This window comes from Cannabis sativa, chromosome 3 (assembly GCF_029168945.1).
Source record: "Cannabis sativa cultivar Pink pepper isolate KNU-18-1 chromosome 3, ASM2916894v1, whole genome shotgun sequence".
NCBI classification, from domain to species: Eukaryota; Viridiplantae; Streptophyta; class Magnoliopsida; order Rosales; family Cannabaceae; genus Cannabis; species Cannabis sativa.
The window spans coordinates 23,491,010-23,516,965 of record NC_083603.1 but is presented as its reverse complement, the minus strand read 5'-3'; the positions used below and the strand labels follow the sequence as shown (position 1 = coordinate 23,516,965).

Here is a 25,956-nt window from a genome sequence, read left to right as displayed (position 1 = left end):
AAATATAATTTATCTTAAAATGTATTATTAAGTAATTTATTTTTTTATGTTCATATAGGGGGGTCCTCCCAGAGAGCATGCAGTTGATGCATGGAGGGTGGTTCATACGAAACAGCCGTCTGTCAATTTCATTAATGAAAATATTCTATTATTAAAATTTAAATTTCATATTAATTATATATTCTAATAATTTTTATTTAAATAGGAGGCACTGCGTAAGGAGCTTGATAGGAAACGACTTGAAAGACAATCTCAGAGTGATACATCTGGTACTGAATCTGATGTTGGTTATCAGTACGACGTTCTTGGAAAGGTTCTTGGCAAAAGATTTAACTATCAAAGAGGCATGGGTTATAGGGTCAAAGGCAAAGGAAAAAAATCATTTACTCAAAGTCAGTCGACGATGCCTCCTCCGCCACCTACTGAAATATTTAGCACTATGATAGAAATATTTTTAACTATGCGTGACACATTTGGGAGTACTTTAATGCCTGAACAACATGCTAATTTATATAACCCACAGTTTGAGAAATTTATTCAAATGTATAGTCAATCAAAGTCGCCTGGTGATTCGTCTTCTTAGAGTTATGCTGCTCCTCCACAATATCAACAACAATCTCCTTCGCAACAACAATTTCGGCCATCTTCGCAGCATCAATTCCAAAATTTTTCGCAGCAGCAACACCAGTCTTTGGCTCAATAGCAACAACAGTCTAGACCGCAATTGGGAAATCAGTTCTTATATAGAACTCCATCATAGTCTCCTCCGCTCGGCTCTAATTTTGCTCATTTTTTATTATTTAGGTGTTCGTCGCAGGAGCAACAATTTTTTACGATTCCTATTCTCAACCAAGTTCAGCTAGGGAATCTAACATTTGGTTTATCGTCAGATCAACCATATGTTCCTTCTCCGTCACAACCTTCGGGAACTCGTAATGATAATAATGCGGATCAAGACTTTATAACCCGAGACCTTAATGAAGATTTTATGAAATAATTTGTTTATATTTTTTAATAATTTAGTTTAATTTTGAGGCGTTGTAATAAAATTGACGTTAAAGTAGTTTATTTGAGATATTTTCAAATTATTAATAAATATTATTGGAGTCAAATTATAATATTTATAATTTGATTAATTATATTAAAATTATTATTTATATATTTATAAATAATTATTTATACATTATATAATATTATTTATATAATTACTAATATTATTAATTTTTTTTTTTATTTTTAAACCTTATAAGCGGCGGGGTCTCGCCGCTAATGCCCTCTGTCACTTTCTATCTTTGAAACTGGCAGAGGGCATCAGCAGCGGCACCCCGATCGAAACTGGCAGAGGGCATCAGCAGCGGCACCCCGATCGAAACTGGCAGAGGGCATTAGTGGCAGGACTCCACTGCTAATGCTCCGCCGCTAATAATGGTATTAGCAGTGGAGACCAATTTTACCGATGATACCATTATTAGCGGCTAATTATTAGCAGCGGACTATTAGTGGGGGATTTCCACCGCTAATAGCCTATTCTGGCCGAATATGGAGTTATTAGCGGCGGGGTGATCCGCCGCTAATTAGGGGATATGTTGTTGTGTTTGTTAATTCTACTACAATGAAATGTGTAATACTAATTTCTTTTTGTATCTCTTCTAATATTTAAATAAAATCATGGTAGCTAATTTATACAATGAGAGTCTTTTGGCATGGTGGTAAGTACTTAACAATATAACTTTTTAATCATAGGTTCAAATCTCAATAACTCTTTTTTTTTAGCTTACTATATCTATCCTTAGCACTCAATAGTATCATTCCTTATCACTCACAATATAACAATATAATATTTATTCTAATTATTACACTACTAATTACTAACATTGTAACTAACTATATTAACTAATACTGTAAATTACTAAATAGTAACTAAATTACTAAGTAATAACTAGTTCTAATTCTACTGAAATTTTGGCAAATAACGGTCATAATTGAATATTTTCCTCACAAAAAAAAGTTATTAATAACAATAAAACACAATCCAAAACAATATTAAACAATCACAATAACATTTAGCAATACAAAATTTATCACACATTCGACCCCAATTCATGTATTTGCATAACCTACTTTACTACAGATAAATACTTAAGATATTCAAACTCATCTAAGCATCATTAATTAATGACAAAAGTTAATAAATGTACATGAGTAAAATTGAAAATAGAAAGAAATGATAAAAAATAGAATTAATTTCTAAACTAATTTTTTAGAAATTAACTTCTAAATTTTTGATTTAATAGTCTCCTATCTCATTCTCATTCACAATTTTTAAGAAAACTATTAGTTTAAAATATACAATATATACATATACAATACATAAAAAATATAGAATATAATTACAATATTTTTATACATACATATACAATAAATTTACAAAATATATACATACAATACATAATCAATAAAACATAAAATACATACATATACACTATTAAAGTTTAGATTTCTACCTTATTACCAAAATTCGACCACCAGTACTGACCAAAATCCAGCCACCACGTACCACCACAATAACACAATCTTAAAAATCTTGAAAAACCTTAAAAAAAAATTATAAAATCAAAGATAAAGCAATGTAAATTACTAAAACTATTAGAGATTAGATTTATACTTTAATAGACGTTGAGATTCAACGATTTCTGTACCAAAAGTGGTGGCCGAAGCTACAATCACCACAACTACCACCTCTAAGTTTTGTTTACCCTGTAAAACAAAACAAAAGAAGGTCAAACTCTGGGGATATGTTTTTAGATATGAAAAATGTAAGATTTAAAAAAATGGGTGAAAACGGATGAAAAATAGAGAAATAGAGGATTGGAGGCGGTGGTTGGGGGAGAGTTGGTCAGCCAATGCGTGCCCTTATAGCGTCGATTATTACAAAATAACCGACGCCATATGTAGTATTATTAAAAATTTAACACCTTATAGTGTTGGTTATTTTGTAATATTTGATACTTTACGGTATTTTTATTCAAATTTTATTTAGTCATACTCTATGGCATCAATTGTTTATTACTAAGCTGAAAAAAAAAATGCTTCTAAGTGCAAAATTTTTATACTTTTTTTTGTCTCTTTTCTTTTTTTTTTTTCCCTACAACTACAGCAAAGAAATATAAATATATAACTAAAGAAAAATGTCAAGGGTCCCCCAACCCCATGTAGATCCACCAGTACCTATACAAAAGTGTTCAAGAAGGAAACTCTACAAAACTCACAATTCAATAGAAAAGCAACTATAGTTGCCTAAATCTAAAATATGAAAAGTTTAGACACAGTACAACAAACTATACAACGTTTATTTACTCCACAAATTTGGAGTTATATCATGGCTAAAACTTTTTATTTAATTCATTGATTCATGTAGGTCAGTTACTATACAAGAAAAGTTCAAAACTCGACAAAGCTTATAATTCAATTAAAAAAAAAAAAAACTAGTTATGTAAGTTTAAAATATTTAAGTTTAGACAACACTACAACTAAGCTATATAAAATGTTTTAATTCATTTATTTATAGAGAAGACATGACTCAAACTTTTATTTAATTTATTATTTATAGAGAAGACGTGAATAATTAGTTTTAAGTATTTTGCTATGAGATCCAACCGTCCAGGATGCTAGAATACAAGTTAAAATACGTAAAATACTGTTGCCCTAGAAATTATAAATGTAGATGGAATCACGTGGCTGCTAGGTCAGAGTGTCTGTACTATATTTGTTTGTTTTGAACAATGATCCTCTGGTTAATATGGCTATATATGAAGCTGACATTACTGTGCATATCTCTCTCTGTCTTTCCCTTAAGAAAAAAAGAAAAGAAAAGGAAAGCTGAAATTGTAAGTGACTTATTTCCTAATGTAATAAAAACAAAATCTGATTTGTAGGTAAAATGGTGGGGAACCCTAGAAGATCCCGTCATGATCTGCCACAGAACATTTTATTTTGATAATGAATACACAATTAATTAAAGGGGAAAGGTGGTTTTTTTAATTGTTTTAAAAATATGCATTATTGGAGATTCTAGAAGTCTATGCGTTTTTAATATAGATAGACCACTCACTAGACAGTGATCCTTCATCACTGCGTACTAAACTAATTTTACATAATTTTGTAGTTACACAAAAACCATTGAATATGCGATCCTAATATATTAGTGAAGAAATCAATAGAAATAAAATATAGGGATTTTTTCAAAACTATACATAAAATATAAAATAATTACAAAAATAACTTAATAAATCTCAATTACAATAATATCTTGCCACATCATTAAAAAAATACCTTAATTCCTAAATAATATGCCGGAATAAAACTAATCCCGAAATTCTATTTTTTTTTATTTTATTATTTTCCTGCGTTTAAAAGTAACATTTTGGTTACTTATGATGTTGATAATAAACCTATAAGTAACTTTTTCATAAACAAATAATACTTTTATATTATATAATTTGAGATATATTTTGGTTACCTCTAAAATTTACCTGTATACACTTTCATAATCAATTAATTTTTTAAATTATATTAATACATTTGAGTAACTTTTAAATTTATTTTCGAAAATAATGAGTTATCATCTAATAAGCTACCATTTTAGTAAATTGTATTTTAAAAAAATATATATCATGAATGTTTAAGTCACTCATATTTTTTAAATGTAAATTAATATATGCATTTTGAATAGTTAAATAAAGAATCAAGTTACAAATAACTTTTTTTTTTTTTTTTGAAAAAGAGTTACAAATAACTTTTAAATCATTACAAATAAACCACATTTTTGGGACCAATTAGTTATGATTTGGTTAAGATACCAATTGGTTACTTTTGATAAAATAATCAATTTTAAAAGAAAAAGATAATGATTAGACCAAATATCCTATAATGAGATATGCCTATACTCATATATGTCAAATAAACTTATTAGTTTATTTTGGCATATTGTTTACTATTGCATATTGAAATAAATTTTTATTCTTTGTTTACATTTTTTGTATAGCCTACCATCATATATGTTAATAAATCTATTGGTTTATTTTGACATATTGAAACAAATTTCCATTTTTATTTTTGTATATTTGAAAAATAATTCATTTCATTTCATATAACCTATCATTATATATGTCAATAAACTTACTAAAATCTGTTTGTTAGAACAACATTTTATTTTTTTCAATACAAATTAAACTATAATCAAACATAATGATATACGCCAATAAACGTATTAGTCTATTTTTCGTATATTCGAACAACAATTTATTATAGTTTGTTTCAAACACAATGTGTGCCTATAAAATAACAAACTAATTAGTTTTTTTTTCCAGGTTGAGACATCAAATTTGGTGTATACAAAGTACATGACTGTAAGATGTCTTATAGACTTACATAGTAAACCTGGATTTCATTCATTGTTTACTTGGTAGCCTTTTTGTATAGCCTATACTATCGTATATGTTAATAAATCTATTGGTTTATTTTCGCATATTGAAATAAATTTCCATTTTTTTTTCGTATATTAGAACAATAATTCATTTTATTTCATATAGCCTGCCATTATATATGTCAATAAACCTACTATTGATTGTTGGAACATTATTTTATATTTTTCAATACAGAGTAAACTATGATCAAACATAATAATATACACCAATAAACTTATTAATCTATTTTTCGTATATTAGAATAACAATTCATTTTTTCAAACACATATCATCATGTATGTCTACAAAATAACAAACTAATTAGTCTATTTTTAAAATATCAACTGATTAACTATATCTGTAAAAAAAAAGTTAAAAGTGAAAAACATTAAAGAGATGAAATTATTAATTCATACTCATAATATGAAACATATAAAAGACAAAAATAAAAAAAGAGATATCAGTGATAAAGAGAAACATAAACTCTCACTCTAGACCTTTATTTATTATGTAGTGATGCTCAACTTGATTGACGTGATGGATTTCGAAAAAACAAAAGAAAAAACCTGATTGACGTGATAGACCTAGACAAATGACATTAGCTTGCATTTCATATTTATTTTCAAGACTTATGGTATTTTTGACAAGCGTTGCTCAAGCTTTGTTGTATTTGTGATAGTTTAATTATTTGGTGTCAGTCCAAACTGCAGATTCTGCATAAACCGCACAACACCGAACCATTTTTACTGTGCGGTTTTTGCAGTTTTTTAGTTTCGCGATGCGGGTGCGATTTGGGAAATTAAAAAAAAAACACATGTGCGTGATGATTTGAAAAAATAGTCAAAAACTGCACTACCCGCACCGCGAACACCCCTAGTATTTATAGCCTCATAAAGAAGGTAAAAAGTTTACTATTGTCGCAAGTGTAGAAGCATTACTTGTACAAGTTTCCAAGTTCGGATAACATGGTATTTATGTCTGTTTGGTAGGTTGTATAGGAATTTCATGGGTATTTGGTGAGATAAGCCTTTAACCTTTCTTGATTGATGCAATAGTTCATTATGCAGCCGTCATAATATTCATAGATTAGAGTGTAATCACCGAATAATAGGTTTAATGCCCCTAACACGTCTTTTCAGAACCATTCGTAGTCGTCTTCCCCATACTGCATTTAATGTACCCATACCAGCTCAGGTCTGGGATCTAACATCCGGACCCGGATGTTTTATCTAGCTCCTTGAGGTGGGCATAACTCTTGACTTGGCACGACGCGACTGAAGCTCCAAGAGGGGCTTCCTAGACATGACCATTAGGTCTCAGACTGAGTCTTAAGAGGTTTACTTTACTTACTCTAGATATTTAGGCTTTCCTGCCACCTAACCGACTTCAAGATTGTCACGTGTGTTAGAAAAAATCAGGGACAACATCTACCCCCCAAGTCTCGTTTTGCACCTTTGTAAAATGAAACTTGCTACTTGCCTCAGGGAGTGATGCCACCAGCCATCATTCAGCACACACGTGAGTCATTTATTACCTATAATCATTTTTCTCATTTTTGGTGAAAACGATTCGATTCCCACTTGTTCGATAGAGCCTTTCATTAATATCTTTGTTAGGAAAATACTCGAGTATTGTAATTTCCCTTTTCACTATATTTTCTTACTAGGTTGTCCCGACCATTGGATTAAAAAGATTCGGATAGTTTGAGCCCTGACTGTTGGATGGTCGTCGATTAGTATTTGCCTTGGAAGGTCTATAAATGCTCGTGCCTTTTCCTTCTGAGATTTTTACCCACTCATCTTTTTTCACTTCTAAAGTTTTCCTAATCTTTTGCCAAAATGCCACTCTCCAAATTGCATCTTTCTTTTTCTCCGTCGCTGTCAGGCAAAGTTCTACTGGCGTACGACGGTCTCGAAAACCTCTGCTTTCCCTTCAGCATGTAAGTTTCAACTTCGCCCAGTTTCAACTTTTGAACTATCATACATGCATCACTACACAATATGGTTCTCATTTTCTTTTTGTTCTGGTCTTTTATTATCACTGGAAATTTCCTCTAAACTGCCATTTTTTGGGCTGCTTTTCTGAAAACTTTCGTTTTAAGACTATGATTGGAATTTATAGGCTTATGGTTCGTAAAAATTGCAGTGTTTCCCATTTTTTCCTTTTCCTTGTTCCATTGTTGTCTCTAGGATGTCTTTCACCCGATGTATGGCAACATGAATCATTGATAATTGCTCCGCCTACATTCAGATGGGGCCTCTTTGTTGGGTTTTATGCCCTAAATAAAACTCATTTAAATATAATCAGATTTACTTATTAATATAGATCACAAATAACATTTAATGTTGCATGGTTCACATGATTTATTTCATGATTATATGTACATAATGTATAAATTCATCTGAAACCCTTTTCACATACTTGATCCTATTTATTGTGCTGTCAACACATTGGAAAGTAAACATGACTATGTGAATAAAGATTCCTAGATTTATTAGACATAAGGTTTTACTGATATGATAATCTACAGTAGAGTTTACTTGCATTTGGAGAAATGCTATGTTATTTCCAAAGCATTGATTAAAGTAAAGCTCAGGTTGGATGCATGGAGTATGCATCGGAAGGGACCGATATTGAACTTTGGCTTAGATTTATTAAACTTAGCGTAATATCTATTCAAGTCAATATCGCCTAGTTGATCCTAGATCAAATGATCTTAATCCTGTTATGATTAGGTTCAATCTCAAGAGGCTATTCGTGTTCTTTGATTTGTTAGTTAAGCCTACTTTTGGGTCAGGGTGATACGTACATTTCGGGAACACGGCAGTGCAATTGAGTGGGAGCGCTAACATAAACATGGAATCTATAGCTTCAATCTGGCGAATAGTAAGTAAAGGATGATCTCCTTCGAGCTTGACCAAACGAAAATAAATGGTGGAGTACTCATTTCACATAAGCTGAAATATCATTTATACGGGGTTAAGTGTTTTAAGGATTAAATACATTGTAGGGTGTAACGGTAATCTAATCCTTTTACAGTGTAGATCATTCATATAGAGGATCATTGATCAAATTAAGATTATAACAATAGATAACTAATGATGTGTCTGTTGGGTTTTATGCCCTAAATAAAACTCTTTACAATCTGATTAGTTATCAATATAAGGAATTTGAAGTGATTGATGTTTGCATGAATTTTACATGCTAATGGTTTAATATGTTTAATATGTTTATTACATTTACACACAGAATCAGTTAAATCCAGATCATATATTTATTCACAATTACAGTATCGTCAACGCAGTGGAATGTGATTGTGATCATATGAATCAAAAGAATTGGTCCCTGTTTCATCAGTGTTATTGGATTTACACTAATGTGATAATCAGCGATGATGTGTACTTACACTTGGAGTAAGTGTTATGTTCTTTCCAGGACATTAGTAAAGTATACTAGTTTCGAATGTATGGAGTATACATTGGACTGGATCGATATTGCAACTAAGTTAAGATATTACAAACTTACCGTTATATATATCTTTCCAAGTCAATATCAGTAGTTGATCTTAAGATTAGAAGAATCTAAATCCTGATATGCTTAGGCTCAACTCAGGAGTGTTATTCATGTTCTTTGATTTATTAGTTAAGCCTACTTTTAGGTCAGGGTGATACGTATATTTTGGGAACATGATAGTATGATTGAGTGGGAGTGCTGAACATAAATATGGAATCTATAGCTTCTACTGGTGTATAGAAGTCAAGTGATGATTCCCTTCGAGCTTGGCAAATAGAAGTAAATGGATGAGCTCTTGTTTAACTGACTAATTATTAGATCACTAAACACCATTTACAGGTAGCTAATTGTTTTAAGGGGCAAAATACATTGAGGGGTGAGAATGGTAAAGAAATCCCATCTCCATGTAGATCATCTATATAGAGGATCTTTATATCACAATAAGATTATAACAATGGTTAAAAGAGATAGCATATTGATATCGTTGAACATATAATATGCTCTATATAAGTATGAGAGTGCAATTCTAAGTTCTAAGAGTGGATTCAACGAAGAATTAATAAGTAGGAATTTACTTGGTAAATTTGGTTCACTTATTGAAAGCTCAGCATATAGATCCATGGTCCCCATTCTAGTTGAGAACATTCTGCTTGTAAGACTCATTAATTGATTCGTGATTGATCAATTACAATTCTAAAGTTAGACTATGTCTAAAATTTTCACTAAGCAGGGGTGAAATTGTAAAGAAAAGAGATTCTAGGTTTATTTATTTATTAATGGACTTTATATGTCTAGTTAATAATTAAATTAAATGACAATATTATTTAATAATCTATTTTAGTTATTAAATAATTAGTTTTGGCATTTAAAATGTTAGAATTGGAAAATTGGCGTTTTTGAGAAAATAGAGATAAAATTTGATAAAACTGCAAAATCAAGTGGGGCCCACTAACACACCTTGGCCGGCCACTAATTATGGAGTTTCAAATTGATTTTTTCATTATTTTAATGCCAAATAATTCCTAACCTAAACCTAGTAGTTGCCTATAAATAGAAAGTGATGGCTCAGTTAAATCACAAGTTTTCAATAACCTTTTCTGACAGAAATTCCTCTCTTCAGAAAAACTGAGCCTTCCCTGCTTTCTATACCTGGCCGAAATCCCTCTTCTCTTTTCTTCTTCATAAATTTCGAACCCTAGTGAAAGAGTAAGTGCCCACACACAGCAAGCAGTAACTCAATCATAGATTGGAAGACTGTGAAGGATCAAACTTGAAGAAGAAGAAGAAGGACATTCGGGCTCAGATCTTGATTATACTCTGCTACAGAAAGGATACAAGGGTTAGAGATCTGAGCGGAAGGAGACATTAATTTCGCTGCATCAATGTAAGGTTTTCTTAACTTTATATGTGTTTAATTTATCGTTTTAGAAAGTTCATATTTAGGGTGTTTAAACAACATAATTGTGAGTAGATCTAAGATCCTGGTAAAATAAATTTCCAACAGTGTCTATATGGTGGAACATATAGAGCATTCTATATACTGAGAGTGCAATTCTAAGTTCTATGCGTGGATTCAACGAAGAATTAATAAGTCAGTGAATTTAGATTATAAATTCTTGATCTGCTTATTGGAAGCGCGGTTATATAGACCCATGGTCCCCCCACTAGTTGAGATAATATTGCTTGTAAGACTCATATAATTAGTTTTGATTAATCAATTATAATTCTCAAATTAGACTATGTCTATTTGTGAGTTTTTCACTAAGCAAGGGCGAAATTATAAAGAAAGAGTTTTAGGGGCATATTTGTTAATTATGATACTTTGTATGGTTCAATTAATAAATATGATAAATGACAATATTATTTAATAATTATTTATAGTTATTAAACAGTTAGAATTGGCATTTAAATGGTTGAATTAGAAAATTGGCATTTTTGAGAAAATCATATGCAGAAAAGATAAAACTGCAAAATTACAAAAAGTGAGGCCCAAATCCACATTGCATGGCCGGCCACTTTTATAGGAATTATCCTGTGATATTTTCATTATTTTAATGCCAAATAATTCAAACCTAATCCTAGTGGAATGCTATAAATAGATATTGAAGGCTTCAGGAAAATTACACTTAACTTTCTCCTTTTTCCTTCAGAGAAAAACCTGAGCCTTCTCTCTCTATAGCTAGCCGCCACCTTCTTCTCTTTCTTCCTTCTTCAATTTCGAAATTTCTTAGTGTTAGAGTAGTGCCCACACACAGCAAGTGATACCTCAATCATAGTGAGGAAGATCGTGAAGAAACACTTTCAGCAAGAAGGAGTTTCAGCACTAAAGAAGGAGAGAAAGAGATCCAGGTTCAGATATTGTTAATGCTCTACTAGAGAAGGGAATCAAGGGCTAGATATCTGAACGGAAGGAGTCATATTATTCCGCTGCACCCAATGTAAGGTTTCTCATACTTTATATGTGTTTATTTCATCGTTTTAGAAAGTTCATATTTAGGGTGTTAATCAACATACTTGTGAGTAGATATAAGATCCTGGTAAAATAATTTCCAACAACTGGCCTCAGAGCCATGGTAATTGATTTGCTTGCAAGAAATTTGGACTTAAAACGATTGTTTGATGTTTTGGATGGTATCATGTTGTTTTGAGTGTTGTTTGATGATTGATTGATGTTTGTGAATTTTTGTGAAAAATAATTGAAATTCTGTTTCTGGAATTATTTTTATTGGATAGTATGGAAAAAATTAAGCAATTTACTTTTTTACAGAACTCAATTTCGATTTAATTTGAATTAGTTATGATTTTTTGAAGTTTCGAAAAATATCGGGATGGTGTCACTGCCCCATGCGCGCGCAAACTATCCGTACAACTCGCATTTTTTTCGTTTTTTTTTTTCGATTTTTCATGCTATTTCATGGATTTAACTTCCGATTTTTTGTGTAATTTTGTATTTAGACATTTACTATTCCTAATTCAATTCTAAATATCATAATCAAATTAATTATTTTTTTTAAAATTAATTCATAATATTAGTGTAATTTGAATTTGAAAATAGTAAATATCTATCTTTTTTTCTTAATTATCTATCTTATTTTTAAATTTGATTATATCTTATCTTATTTTTAAATTTAAGGTCAGATATTAAATTTTTAAATTAAGTATTTTTTTTTAAATAATTTGACCTTATTTAAATTTAAAATAAGATAACTATAATCATGATATTTTAAATAGATGTAAGATATTTTGCTAACTTTTAAATTTTGTTATTTTATTTATTTAAATTAAATCATAAAATCTGAAAAAGATATTTATTTATCTTTTTTAATTTTTATTTATAAAATAACATTAATTTTTTAAAAGTAGTTAGCAAATTTTTGAAATGATATTTAGGTTGGTTGAAACCTAATTTTTCAAAATTGTAGGTTTAATTTTAATTTTTTTTTAATTTTGAAATTTTGAAATTTTATTTTATTTTAATTATTTTCGAAAATATTTTTTTTTATTTAATTAATTTTTCAAAATTATTTATTTAAAATTAAATAAATCCTACATCCAACTATCCAGCTAACCTTGTTGCAGGAATATGTGTTTTAGCTTGTTTGTAAGTTTTTTTAAACCTATTATTGCTTGATTGCAAATAGCCATGGTTAACTTGTTGACAGATCCAATGATCTGATTTTAACTCATGGCTCCCTTGGTCAAGTAAATAATTTGTAACAGGTATATTTACAATCTTCTTTCATCTGTGTATGACCTAGCAACATGATATGATCCATCCAAATTGTGTGTCTGTGTGAGCTTATGTGTTTAATTTTATTATAGATGCATATAGGTTGTTGTTGCTAAATAAAATATCACAGTTCTTGATAGATTTTATTTAGGCCCATTTCGTTTTGGGACTATTCAATTAATAACAGTTGTTCATTTTAAGGTTAAATTCCTCTCTTTTGGGCCTTGTGTGAGAGTTGGGAGCCATAGAAGTGGGTACGATATACTGAACCCAGCACCCCCTCACATGAACCACCCCAATTGTGAAGGCCCATTTGCCTGATTTGAATAACTGTACTAGGTTAATTAAATTAGTTTAACCTAATAAAATTGATTAGCAACATAATTAATTTCATTTATTTTGAAATTAATTTAAGAAAACCATAGTTTAAAGAATTTTATATTCTAAGCTAAACTATATGTATTTTCTTGTATTTAATTAAATATAGAATTATCACCATCTAGATTCTTCCTGAAGCTTAATTTAATTTTTCATTAAATGTACCTATTTAAGTTGATATTTAGTTATATATAACTAACCAGCTTAAATCTGAATATCTTTCGGATTTAAAATTTCAAAATTAAGTTGAGAAATTTTAGGCATTGATTATTAAGATTCTTTAGATATTTTTTAAGCTGATATTTTTTCAAATATTAACTTAAAATGGGATATTTTCAAATTAAGTGGTTACAACTTAATTTTTGATATTTAATTAAATTTAAATTTGAAATATTTAAGTTCTAGATTTTTTCTAATACAACTTAAATTAGATATTTTTTCAAATTTTGTGGAAAAGATACTTAGTCAAATAAGATATTTTCTAGATAGTTATTTCTAAACTACTTATTATTTCTAATATTAAATAGGAAAATATTATACATTGTGAAATTAATTATTTAAATAATTAATTTTGGGACAATTTATGTTAAGTCTATTTTTTCCTAGTATTAAACTAGAGATTAATAATTAAGCCTTCTCTACACTTAATTATTTATTTCTTGAATTTAATACATTTAATTAAATTAAAAATTAAATATCTAAGTTGATTTTCATCATGATACTTAAATATTTCTTTTTCATGACACTTAATTAAATAGAAAATTAATTTTAGTTGAAATTTATTTTTTCAACTTAAATTTAAATGATTTTCAAAATATATTTTTTCTTTATTTTATTAATCAATTTTCGAAATTGCATTTCAAAATGCAAGATGTTTTTGAATTTATCTTGAAAAATAGATTGAGTTGTAAATTAATTATTTATTTTAATTAATTCTTGGACCAACTTCAATCAATGATTTTTTTTATTTATTGATTAATTAAAAATAAATGAATTAAAGTATATTATTAGAAATTGAATTAATTAGTCAAAGGAAAATCTAGATAGGTGATATTTTTGCTTGAAGTATTTTTCTAAGTAATTATTATTTAAGTATTTCGAAAATATAAAGTTTTTATACTTTCTTTTTCAAAATACAATAAATATATTTTCATGAAAAATTATTTTGAGTTGCAAATTAATTTAAATTAATACAACTTAAATAATTTTCTTAATATTTATATTTCAAAATTACTACTGAGATGGAAATAATTCAATTTATTTTAATCACCATCTAAGTATAATTTTATAAATATTAAATTAAATTTTAATTTAGAATTTTAATTCTAAATTCGATATTTAATGAATATATTTTATTATCAATAATAATGAAAATACATTTTAAAATAATGAGCTTTATTATTATTAGGATATTCGATCTCCATTGTTGGTCTTACAATAGTTAAATGTTTTCAATATAACCTCGAGACGCTAGACTTCGTCCCCCTATGGATGGTTATTCGTTGAACGCATTTAACACCGTAAGATCTCATTTGATAAGTGTTTTGTAAGTTTTCGTCTCTATTAGACTCTGCCCTACGGTGACTACTTAGAGATAAACTTATAAAACATGAAACAATGGTGGAAGCTCATAAAATGAGAATAACCTTGACTCTCGCCTACCGGGACAACGTTGGATTCTTATTTTGATCGAATAAAAGGTTGCTAGAATGGTTTGCATATTAGATGAGCTGACAATTCTATTCAATAAATGATACTTTGACTCTCGCCTACCGGGACACTGTATCAGTTTGTTGAAAACCTTGAAAATTATTTAGGATTGTATGTTTTAGTATTTTCACTTGTCATTCCTACTTGCTATATGTTTAATAATTTCTGAATTGTGTGTGAATTTATATTGAACCATGTTATTTTCTGTTATTAAGTTGTAGTTTAATTTTGAATCTTCATTGTTGGTCTAACTTGGTTTGGTTATCTAATGAGATAAATCCCTAGTGGATTTTCACCATTAGACATACATAATAGTGTTAGATCTCGAAAGATAAATATTGTGTATGCAACATCTAGCTGTTCATCAATTGATGACACCTTAGACTAGTATTTTTACAATATGAAACAAGAAGATTGTATAAATAAGATTACTTTGACTCACGCTAATCGAAGCATCGTTGGATTCTTATTTATAAACGAAATTATCCTAATTCTTCCTAGCTTATTCATTTCGAATTAGCTCAATAACATATCATTGGATGAATGGTCTATAAATAATTTCATGTCATTCTATTTTCTCTTAGGAAATTAAATGACATATGATTATAACCCGAAATTCTATTCCACAATGATATAAGTCCTCAATCTTAGAAATCTCCTACTTGTATGGCAAATCTGACTTAGAGTTTAAATTAGTAGTGGTCGTCCAAGAAAGAATTACTCATTTTATTTGGTATAAATTAAGTCTTTGACTTTAATTTTAGAATCCAAACAGAAATTTTCTTATATTTCTAATTCCAGATACAATACAGTTACACTTTCACAAGTGTTTAATAACCATTTTCTGTCATTGGTTTCAAACTGTATGGAATATGAGTTTAATATTCTGTGACCAGGATCCACTTGCACTATTCTAAGAACTCTTTGATGTAACTAAACCGAAGTCATCAAAACGACACAACCACATTTTTATTAATCTATGGCATTTGTATCTTGTTCATTGTGGTTTTGACAAGATCAATCTCTGCAAAGAGTTAATATGCCTATATCCATTGAAAGTAGTTCATCTCATTCGCAGATGGATGTACATTCAGGGGTGGATATGAGTTTTTTGTTGTATTCTTAAAACGATAACTCTAGATTATACCTTATGCAAAGAAATTTGAAATGTTTGAAAAATTTCTTAAATTTCTAGCAATGGTCAAAACAATTAAGGTAAGTGGTTAAAGATCTTGCGAACTGATAGGGGTGAAGAAATAGTTAGTAGATATGCAGTTCAAATATCATTAAATTGATTTTTTGAATTATATCCAAACTTACTAGTCGTTGCCTAAATCCTTCTATGGTAATACAATTTCAGAATGATGTAATGGTTGTATACTTAATGTAAATCATTACTAGATTCATGGATGACCTAATCAAAATCTTAAGAAAAGCTAGAACTGTTAACCATGGTTTGTTAGCTATTCTAAGTGATTAGGGGTGGACCATCCCATAGTCAATAGATAAGAAAGTGTTTGTTTAAAATGACTACGTCTAAAAATAAAGTAGCAAATAAAGGAGATATTTATTTCTTGATTCCAAAAGTGTTCTGTCATCTTATTCTATATGATGATCCCACTGCCTCTGTTGTCTTGTCACAACCAAAGAGGTTAATACCATTTAGTTTTCTTAGACATATTTCACGGTACCTTGTCGTAGTGGGAGATTTCTAGGAACTCACCTTCTTATGACTTGAAAGACACTAGTGATTAAAATCCATTGTGAGTTTAAACAAGTAATGGATTGTCAAAATAAGAAACTAAGAAGAAAAGCCAATAGAACTATGGTTTAATCCATTCACATGGACTAACCTAAAGTTTTCTATTACAAGGACATAAAAGGAAATTTTTGTTTATAAGTCTACTCAATGGACTTAACAAAACTTCCTGTTCCCAGTATTATAGGTTTGAATTTATCTAAACCTATGGCTTGTGGTATACCTGGTAATTACTTACTCTAATGCAAGCAACTTACTTTAGTAAGATGCTGAAGCATTTTCTTTCTAATGGCAATCTATAGAAGCTTCTCGACTTCTAGGCATAGATTTTATTTATCTAAGGAAAAGTCTCAACTATTACAGAAAAGATAAAGCCATGAAAGAATTTCTTATATCAACAGTGAGAGGTATCAGATATGCTTTAGTATGCCTTAGACCAGACACCTGCTGTTGAGTGGGAGTAATGAATAGGTATCAGATTAATCCAGGAGAAGAACATTGGAAGATAATCAAGTAAATCTTAAGATTAAGAAGAGGAACTATATGTTAGTCTATAAGGGTGTATTTAAAACTCTTAGACTACACCACATCAGATTTCGAGATTCGCCTTTGTGCTAGAAAATCTTTCTGATAAGATGGTGATTACTTTGGGAGTGGAATAGTGACTTTGGAGAAGTGTAAAAACCTATCGGAAGTCTCTAGGTCTACCAGAAAGGGACTGAATGTTATAGTTGCTGGAAAGGTACTTATTCAGTCTAAGGAAAGTTCTATACATTTTTGGCACCATTCCAAATTGCCTTAACTACTAGTGTTATTTCCTGATTAACCAAAAGTAGTTGCCAAAGATATAGAATCCAGTATCCCAAAAAGAGTAGACATATAGAGAGGAATTTCACATTATCAATGATTTTGTGATTAAGGAAGAGTAATGGTGGAGAAAAGGTTGTGTTTAATTCAACCTTTCAGATCCTATTACGAGGAGTTTACTACTACTACACTTGATTTGTATATCAAGGTGTTGAGATTATTTGAAATGCACTTTTTGTTTTATATTAGTGCAAGTGGGAGTTTTTTAGGTTTTATGCCCTAAATAAAACTCATTTCAATATAATCAGATTTACTTATTAATATAGATCAGAAATAACATTTAATGTTGCATGGTTCACATGATTTATTTCATGATTATATGTACATAATGTATAAATTCATCTGAAACCCTTTTCACATACTTGATCCTGTTTATTGTGCTGTCAACACATTGGAAGTAAACATGACTATGTGAATAAAGATTTCTAGATTTATCAGACATAAGGTTGTACTGATATGATAATCTACAGCAGAGTTTACTTGCATTTGGAGAAATGCTATGTTCTTTCCAGAGCATTGGTTAAAGTAAAGCTCAGGTTGGATGCATGGAGTATGCATCGTGTAAGCCCAAGTTCTTGTCTAACCTATCTTTTTCATATTTAGATTGATTTTATCTTGATTTAAGCTTGAATATAAAAAGAACAAAATCAAAGATTCAACACCAGAATTTTACAAGCTTCATCTGCACTGAGAACACATCTCAGCCGACTAGTGCTTGGGTTCCCCGAACCAGGGTAAATTCATCCACTAATTCTCAAAGGTTCATATTACAATTTCCAATTCTCTCTAAAGGAATCAAATACAACCTTAACAGCAATTAGTAATGAATTACCAACAACAATCAAGAACACTGATTGTTAATGCACAATCCCTTGTGCTGCAACTGAGCTCTTCTTCAACATGTCTTCAACCTGAAATCCCTTCAGATCTGATGATGAAGATGACACTGAACTCCCTTCAGTTTGAACTCAGCAATTCCAGATTCAGATCATTCCGCCATTGATGAACACTATCAAGCTCCAAGATCTGACGTGCCATAGAACATACAGAAGAAACAAGACGAAAAGAAACGAACGTAATCCCCAAATCTCCGATCAAAAAGTTTTTTAACAAAATACCCAGAAATCGTATTTATACCCAGCTAAACCAAGAAACCCGAAATAGACAGCTGTTACCATCTGAACAATTAAAACCTAAAATATCTTTGCTGACGTGGACTAACACTAACAGTACGAACCCCAGACAAAACACTACGAGTCCCAGACGCAACTGGAATACTACTGGACATAATTTGTCACTACAGAAAATAATAGTTCTAACAATCTCCCCCTTGACAAATTATGGTCAATGACAACAATACCAGTGAGAAACAAAGCAACCATTAAAATATAACAGAGTCTAAACAAACAGAAAAGCAAACACTTTAAACAACCAAACCACAAATGCACCACTACCACTTTACACACAAAGGATAAGTATTTCTCCCCCTTCATTGAGCATAATCCATGTCAAATTGTCCCCCTAAGAAAATAAGAAGTTTATCAAAGAGCTCCCCCTGAATGGCAACAGAAAATGCAACATAGACTCCTCATTGCAAAGAAATTACAAAGTATCTATCACAACATTAAAGAAGAAAGACAAACCATCTCACAACATGACCTAAAACATATGGATATTAGATATAAAAAAAATGAGAGATTGACTAAGCAAAACAATCAGATCACCACAATATTACGAATGATGCTACAAATGAGATTTATTTTTATTTCAATCAAAAACATGCCAAATGATATATCTCAAGAATTAACATGTTCAACTTGTAAGGAGGAAACACAGTGAGTGGCCTATTCAATTAACAAGTGAGCAATGATCATTTGAGCAAAGAACAAATTCATTCAACTTCACAATGAGCCATACTTAATAAAAAGATGAGACAACTTCTACCAATCCACATATTCACAGACTTGAGAAAGACAATAAACAAGGAATTTTTTACAGGATTTTGAACCAAGATTTTTCTTCAGTGTGTGCAAGTGACCTCATGTGAGAACATTGGCTCACTCTCTCAAAATTTTTATTAAGCTGCCCATTTTATTTTTTTTTTTTTGCCTTTTTTTTTATCTTTAGACACTCCGGCTCTTTCTTTTGCAACCAGCTACGGCTTTCACTCTCCCTCAGAGATGTAGCCGTCCTCTTTTAATCAGAAATACTAATATAGAAGGAGCATACTACTTATTAGTAAATTGACTAAAGAAAGCTCTTCCCATTGCATCTAAAAGAGGTAGCCTTTTTAGCTTGGGAAAAATAAAGGTTCAAAAGATCCTGAAAAATTCACCTATTTAGAGCTTCCTCGATAGAACTGGAGAACCTGTAGATGGGACATGAAGTGCCTCAAAGAAAAAAAATGATAGCAATCAAGGCTTAGCTGAACAAACAGAGAAAGATAATGATCATATACCACAACGAATTAATCAGATAGAACACATAAAAAAAAACTTCCCAAGTTGCACACATTAATATGAGAATTCAAGGCTTTATTAAACAAAAATCCAAGAGAGCATCAAGAATAATATGTGATTATCCAATGTATTTTTACTCAACCAATTCTAAAAAAAATAATATCTGTTATCTATATATTTTGAGTCAACGTGCATTTTGAGAAATGTTTGTGGAACTATCATTATCACACATGAAGACACATAAACAAGCAATGAGGAACACGAGACAACATATCATGTGTGTATCATACTTATTTTGAAGCAAGGGAGTACGATGTACAACATTTTCAAAACCAGCATACACGAGAAAAAAAACATCATCATTTCTTTGTTTAAACCCAAGATTCAACAGTATAAGGTTTAGAAGACCATACCATAGCACTAATAATAGTGAATGAGCTCTTGAAAGACGAGGTGATGATTTAACACTCTTATTTATTTTGGTTAAAACTTTTGGAATAGCAGTAAAGTCTCCAATATTTGATTTATCCAATGATGTACTATTACAAAGGACAACATTGTCCAACAAATAACTACCATCACTAGATCTCTTCCCTGTTAAGACTGAGCACCCATCAAATGAAACTAAACAATGAGTTTTAGAAAAACTTACAGTGTAATTTGCATCACAAAGTTGACCGATGCTTATCAGATTTGCCTTGAGTCCTTTCACATACAGTACTTCAGTAAGAGGTGCAGCTCTACTCATCACCAAGTCTCCTTTTCCAATAATATGGCCCTTATTTCCATCACCAAAAGTGACAACTCCCTCCTTTGCTTCTTTGTAATTGACTAACAATTTCTTGTTGCCCGTCATGTGTCGAGAGCAACCACTATCCAAGTACCACTGTCCTTCCAGAAATGCAGACAGTGAAACTTGAGCTACCAACCCAACATTCGATTGACGATCAGCCCTCAATCTCCACTCACATTGAGATCCTTCCTTTCGTGTTTTATTGGGTTTTTGAAAACTCATAGGTCGATTGATCATAGCTTTCAAGTAGTTCTGCAGCTTATAGCATCTGGGTCGAATATGACCCCTCCTGTTACAGAAGTGACACACTGGGATGAATCTCTCCATCTGAGATATATTCTCCGGGGCAATTCTTCTTCCTTCTAACTTCACCTTGGTAGGTCCAGATGGAACATGGAATTTTCTAGTGGGGTCTGAGGACTGAAGTGTCGAGGGAAATGATGATTGATTGTCATCCTTTTTGTCTAGGTTGATCATTGGTGTAATGGACTCTTCTACCCCCAAGTTATCTCCTTGCTTATACAACATCTTGTATCCAATAGAGGTTCGATCACCATAAGGTTTTTGAAGTTGAAGAGTTTGATTGATGGCAGCCGTTCCTGGAGGGATAAACTCTAAAGCCTGTTTAGCTCTTATGAGTTCAGCTGAAAGCTTGTAGATCTCATTGTCCTTCTCATCAAGAAGTTTGTTGAGATTCTTAACAATGTCCTCCAGCTTGACTTTTTCAGACTCTATCTGCTCCTTGGCACTATTCAGACCTATAATCTGCTTGGTCATATATTCCCATTGAGCAAACATCTCTTCATATGCATTTTGTCTTCCAATACTGTCGACTTCAGACACAGTGGAGACTCCATCATCCTCAGATTCAACAGATTGATGACTTTGAGCCATGAAAGCCACTACCTGTTTATCCTCATTAGAACTTTTGCTTACAATAGAGTCTTTTTCTTCGTCACTATTTCTCCAGGTGGTAACAAGGGCTTTCTTCTTTTTGAGAGTGTTAGCACACTCGGCCTGAATGTGTCCGAACCCATCACATTCTCTACACTGAATGCCCATGCTCTTATTGTCACTGGGTTGCTGACCATGCCAGAAGTTCCCAAGAGCATTTCTTTTGGAAGCATTTTCCTTACCTTCGGAACACTGTTTCTTGTACTTCTTTTTCAAGAATTTTGCATAGTTCTTGGTCAGCAAATCTACAGCTTCATCTGAGAAACCAGCAGACAAATCTGGGATAGACTTGTTTTCTTGTTTGTGAATGAACGCAATATTGTTGTCCCCTTTTTCTTTGTTCACATCCATCTTCTTTTTTTCTTTCTTCCACCTTGTTAATGACATTTCATAATTCTGCAAGGATCCAATCAGTTCATCAAGATCCAGTTCCTCCACGTTTCTCATTTCTTCAATGGAGGTTACTTTAGACATAAATCTCCTAGGTAGAACTCCAAGGACTTTACGAACTAGCTTTGCATTAGAATAAGTCTTTCCCAAAGCATAAGATTCATTTGATATGTCACACAATTTAGCATGGAACTCAGCCACCGTTTCTTCTTCCTCCATTGATAAATCTTCAAACGCTTTTGCCAAAGCACGAAGACGGGATTTCTTTACAGCATCCGTTCCTTCATTTTTAATTCGTAGTTTTTCCCAAGCCTCTTTTGCCATCTCACAGTTTGCAATGACCTTCAATTGATTTGTGGACAGTGCATTGAGCAAAGCATGCATGGCCTTCGAATTAAAATTGGCCCTCTCCATCTCATCTGGAGTCCACAAGCTCGTAGGTTTTGGTTTGGTGACACCGTTATCCATCATCGTTGGGCATGTCCAACCATATTCAATGGCCATCCAAACTCTTTCATTCACCGCCCTCAAGAATGCTCGCATTTTGGTTTTCCAGTATGGGTAATTAGCACCTTCCAGCATTGGGGGTCGTGATGTGGACCCTCCTGTACTAACAAGGAAAAACAAAACAAAGATAGAGAGCAGTATACTCCCAGAGTCGTGTCTGGAGAGGGGGTTAGTTCCAACTGGGTGTTGCAGAAAGAAAAAATGCAGAAAAATCAAGAATTGCAGCAACAATAAATTTCAGAATAACGAATCTTGCAAGAACCCTAAGGATCAATATTTCTAACAGAAATAGCTGGCTCTGATACCAATTGTAAGCCCAAGTTCTTGTCTAACCTATCTTTTTCATATTTAGATTGATTTTATCTTGATTTAAGCTTGAATATAAAAAGAACAAAATCAAAGATTCAACACCAGAATTTTACAAGCTTCATCTGCACTGAGAACACATCTCAGCCGACTAGTGCTTGGGTTCCCCGAACCAAGGTAAATTCATCCACTAATTCTCAAAGGTTCATATTACAATTTCCAATTCTCTCTAAAGGAATCAAATACAACCTTAACAGCAATTAGTAATGAATTACCAACAACAATCAAGAACACTGATTGTTAATGCACAATCCCTTGTGCTGCAACTGAGCTCTTCTTCAACATGTCTTCAACCTGAAATCCCTTCAGATCTGATGATGAAGATGACACTGAACTCCCTTCAGTTTGAACTCAGCAATTCCAGATTCAGATCATTCCGCCATTGATGAACACTATCAAGCTCCAAGATCTGACCTGCCATAGAACATACAGAAGAAACAAGACGAAAAGAAACGAACGTAATCCCCAAATCTCCGATCAAAAAGTTTTTTAACAAAATACCCAGAAATCGTATTTATACCCAGCTAAACCAAGAAACCCGAAATAGACAGCTGTTACCATCTGAACAATTAAAACCTAAAATATCTTTGCTGACGTGGACTAACACTAACAGTACGAACCCCAGACAAAACACTACGAGTCCCAGACGCAACTGGAATACTACTGGACATAATTTGTCACTACAGAAAATAATAGTTCTAACACATCGGAAGGGACTGATATTGAACTTTGACTTAGATTTATTAAACTTACCGTAATATCTATTCAAGTCAATATCGCCTAGTTGATCCTAGATCAAATGATCTTAATCCTGTTATGATTAGGTTCAATCTCAAGAGGCTATTCGTGTTCTTTGATTTGTTAGTTAAGCCTACTTTTGGGTCAGGGTGATACGTACATTTTGGGAACACGGTAGTGCAATTGAGTGGGAGCGCTAACATAAACATGGAATCTATAGCTTCTATCTGGCGAATAGTAAGTAAAGGATAATCTCCTTCGAGCTTGACCAAACGAAAATAAATGGTGGAGTACTCATTTCACATAAGCTGAAATATCATTTATACGGGGTTAAGTGTTTTAAGGATTAAATACATTGTAGGGTGTAACGGTAATCTAATCCCTTTACAGTGTAGATCATTCATATAGAGGATCATTGATCAAATTAGGATTATAACAATGGATAACTAATGATGTGTGTATATGGTGGAACATATAGAGCATTCTATATACTGAGAGTGCAATTCTAAGTTCTATGCGTGGATTCAACGAAGAATTAATAAGTCAGTGAATTTAGATTATAAATTCTTGATATGCTTATTGGAAGCGCGGTTATATAGACCCATGGTCCACCCACTAGTTGAGATAATATTGCTTGTAAGACTCATATAATTTGTTTTGATTAATCAATTATAATTCTCAAATTAGACTATGTCTATTTGTGAATTTTTCACTAAGTAAGGACGAAATTATAAAGAAAGAGTTTTAGGGGCATATTTGTTAATTATGATACTTTGTATGGTTCAATTAATAAATATGATAAATGACAATATTATTTAATAATTTTTTATAGTTATTAAATAGTTAGAATTGGCATTTAAATGGTTGAATTAGAAAATTGGCGTTTTTGAGAAAATCAGATGCAGAAAAGATAAAACTGCAAAATTACAAAAAGTGAGGCCCAAATTTACATTGCATGGCCGACCACTTTTATAGGAATTATCCTCTAATATTTTCATTATTTTAATGCCAAATAATTCAAACCTAACCCTAGTGGAATGCTATAAATAGATAGTGAAGGCTTCAGGAAAATTACACTTAACTTTCTCCTTTTTCCTTCAGAGAAAAACCTGAGCCTTCTCTCTCTATACCTTGCCGCCACCTTGTTCTCTTTCTTCCCTCTTCAATTTCGAAATTTCTTAGTGTTAGAGTAGTGCCCACACACAGCAAGTGATACCTCAATCATAGTGAGGATGATCGTGAAGAAAGACTATCAGCAAGAAGGAGTTTCAGCACTAAAGAAGGAGAAAAAGAGATCCAGGTTCAGATATTTATAATGCTCTGCTACAGAAAGGAATCAAGGGCTAGATATCTGAACGGAAGGAGTCATATTATTCCGCTGCACCCAATGTAAGGTTTCTCATACTTTATATGTGTTTATTTCATCGTTTTAGAAAGTTCACATTTAGGGTGTTAATCAACATACTTGTGAGTATATCTAAGATCTTGGTAAAATAATTTCCAACACTCTTCTCAGCAATTAGAGGACCCTCATTCCCCTTTTTGGCGTAGGGTTTAATGACGGGGCTAACTGTTGGGTTTCTGGTCTTTTAAATGAGTGAAGTTCTGTAGGATCTTCACAAGTACAGTTTCTACAAATTTGACCAAGAAATTTTCGAGCTCCGCTCAGAAGGCGCTATGTCAAATTCTAAAGTGCCATCCAACGATACCCCTATCGGTACTTTTGCCGCAGCCACAACAGTCCCGAGGGTCATCCCTTTAGATGTTGTTATGCAAGGCCTAGTGCCCTACAAGAAGTATTCTTGTCGCTCCAATGACTCGGAAGCCAATGAGTTACACTTGTCCCTAACATGCGATCATTAATTGGAGAAGATCGTAGCATAGAATGGGATCCAGCCAACCGATTTCGGAGTGTACCATCATCTGCCCTTGGATGAAGAAATGCCTAATCACAATTACAATAATTTTGGAGCATGGAGTTAGACCCATCTTATGTTAGGAGCCATGTTACCGCTTCAAGACTATTTCATTGATTTTTTAGTTTTCATTGGACAAGCCCCATATAAACTAATTCCTCAATCTTACCGCCTGCTCTCAGGCTTTTTCATTTTTTATGCTGCAAAGGGCTAGCCCACTCCTAGCCCCACAAAAATTTTATATTTTTACGAACTACTATCCGTCCCCGAAAAGGGTGACAAGTACAAAGATGGATTTTATAAGTTACCAACCCATCTAGCCAATGAAACCCCAGTTCCCTTCAACTCTCAAAAGTATATCAAGGAATACTGTCATAGGTTTTTCTTTTCATTAGGGTTCAAAACCTTCGA

General features: G+C 31.8%; 1 protein-coding gene across 1 annotated transcript; it reads right to left on the bottom strand.

Moving 5' to 3' along the window:
• Nucleotides 1-533: 533 nt before the first annotated feature.
• LOC133035992 (uncharacterized) lies at nt 534-23,562 on the bottom strand. Its single transcript, XM_061112454.1, has 4 exons — nt 23,503-23,562; nt 23,306-23,415; nt 20,534-22,628; nt 534-713 (listed from the first exon to the last, which is right to left on the bottom strand). Exons 1-4 carry the CDS (start codon nt 23,560-23,562, stop codon nt 534-536), a joined length of 2,445 nt encoding a protein of 814 aa, XP_060968437.1.
• Nucleotides 23,563-25,956: the final 2,394 nt, after the last annotated feature.

Bases quoted from the DNA above. Each gene is read 5' to 3' on its own strand.
- LOC133035992 (XM_061112454.1), bottom strand. From the start codon at position 23,562: ATGTCCAGTAGTATTCCAGTTGCGTCTGGGACTCGTAGTGTTTTGTCT. The intron at 23,416-23,502 runs GTTAGTGTTAGT...TTCTTGGTTTAG, and splicing joins TTTTGTCTGGGGTTCGTACT to CTGGGTATAAATACGATTTC. The intron at 22,629-23,305 runs GTCAGATCTTGG...TTTCCTTGTTAG, and splicing joins TTCTGTATGTTCTATGGCAG to TACAGGAGGGTCCACATCAC.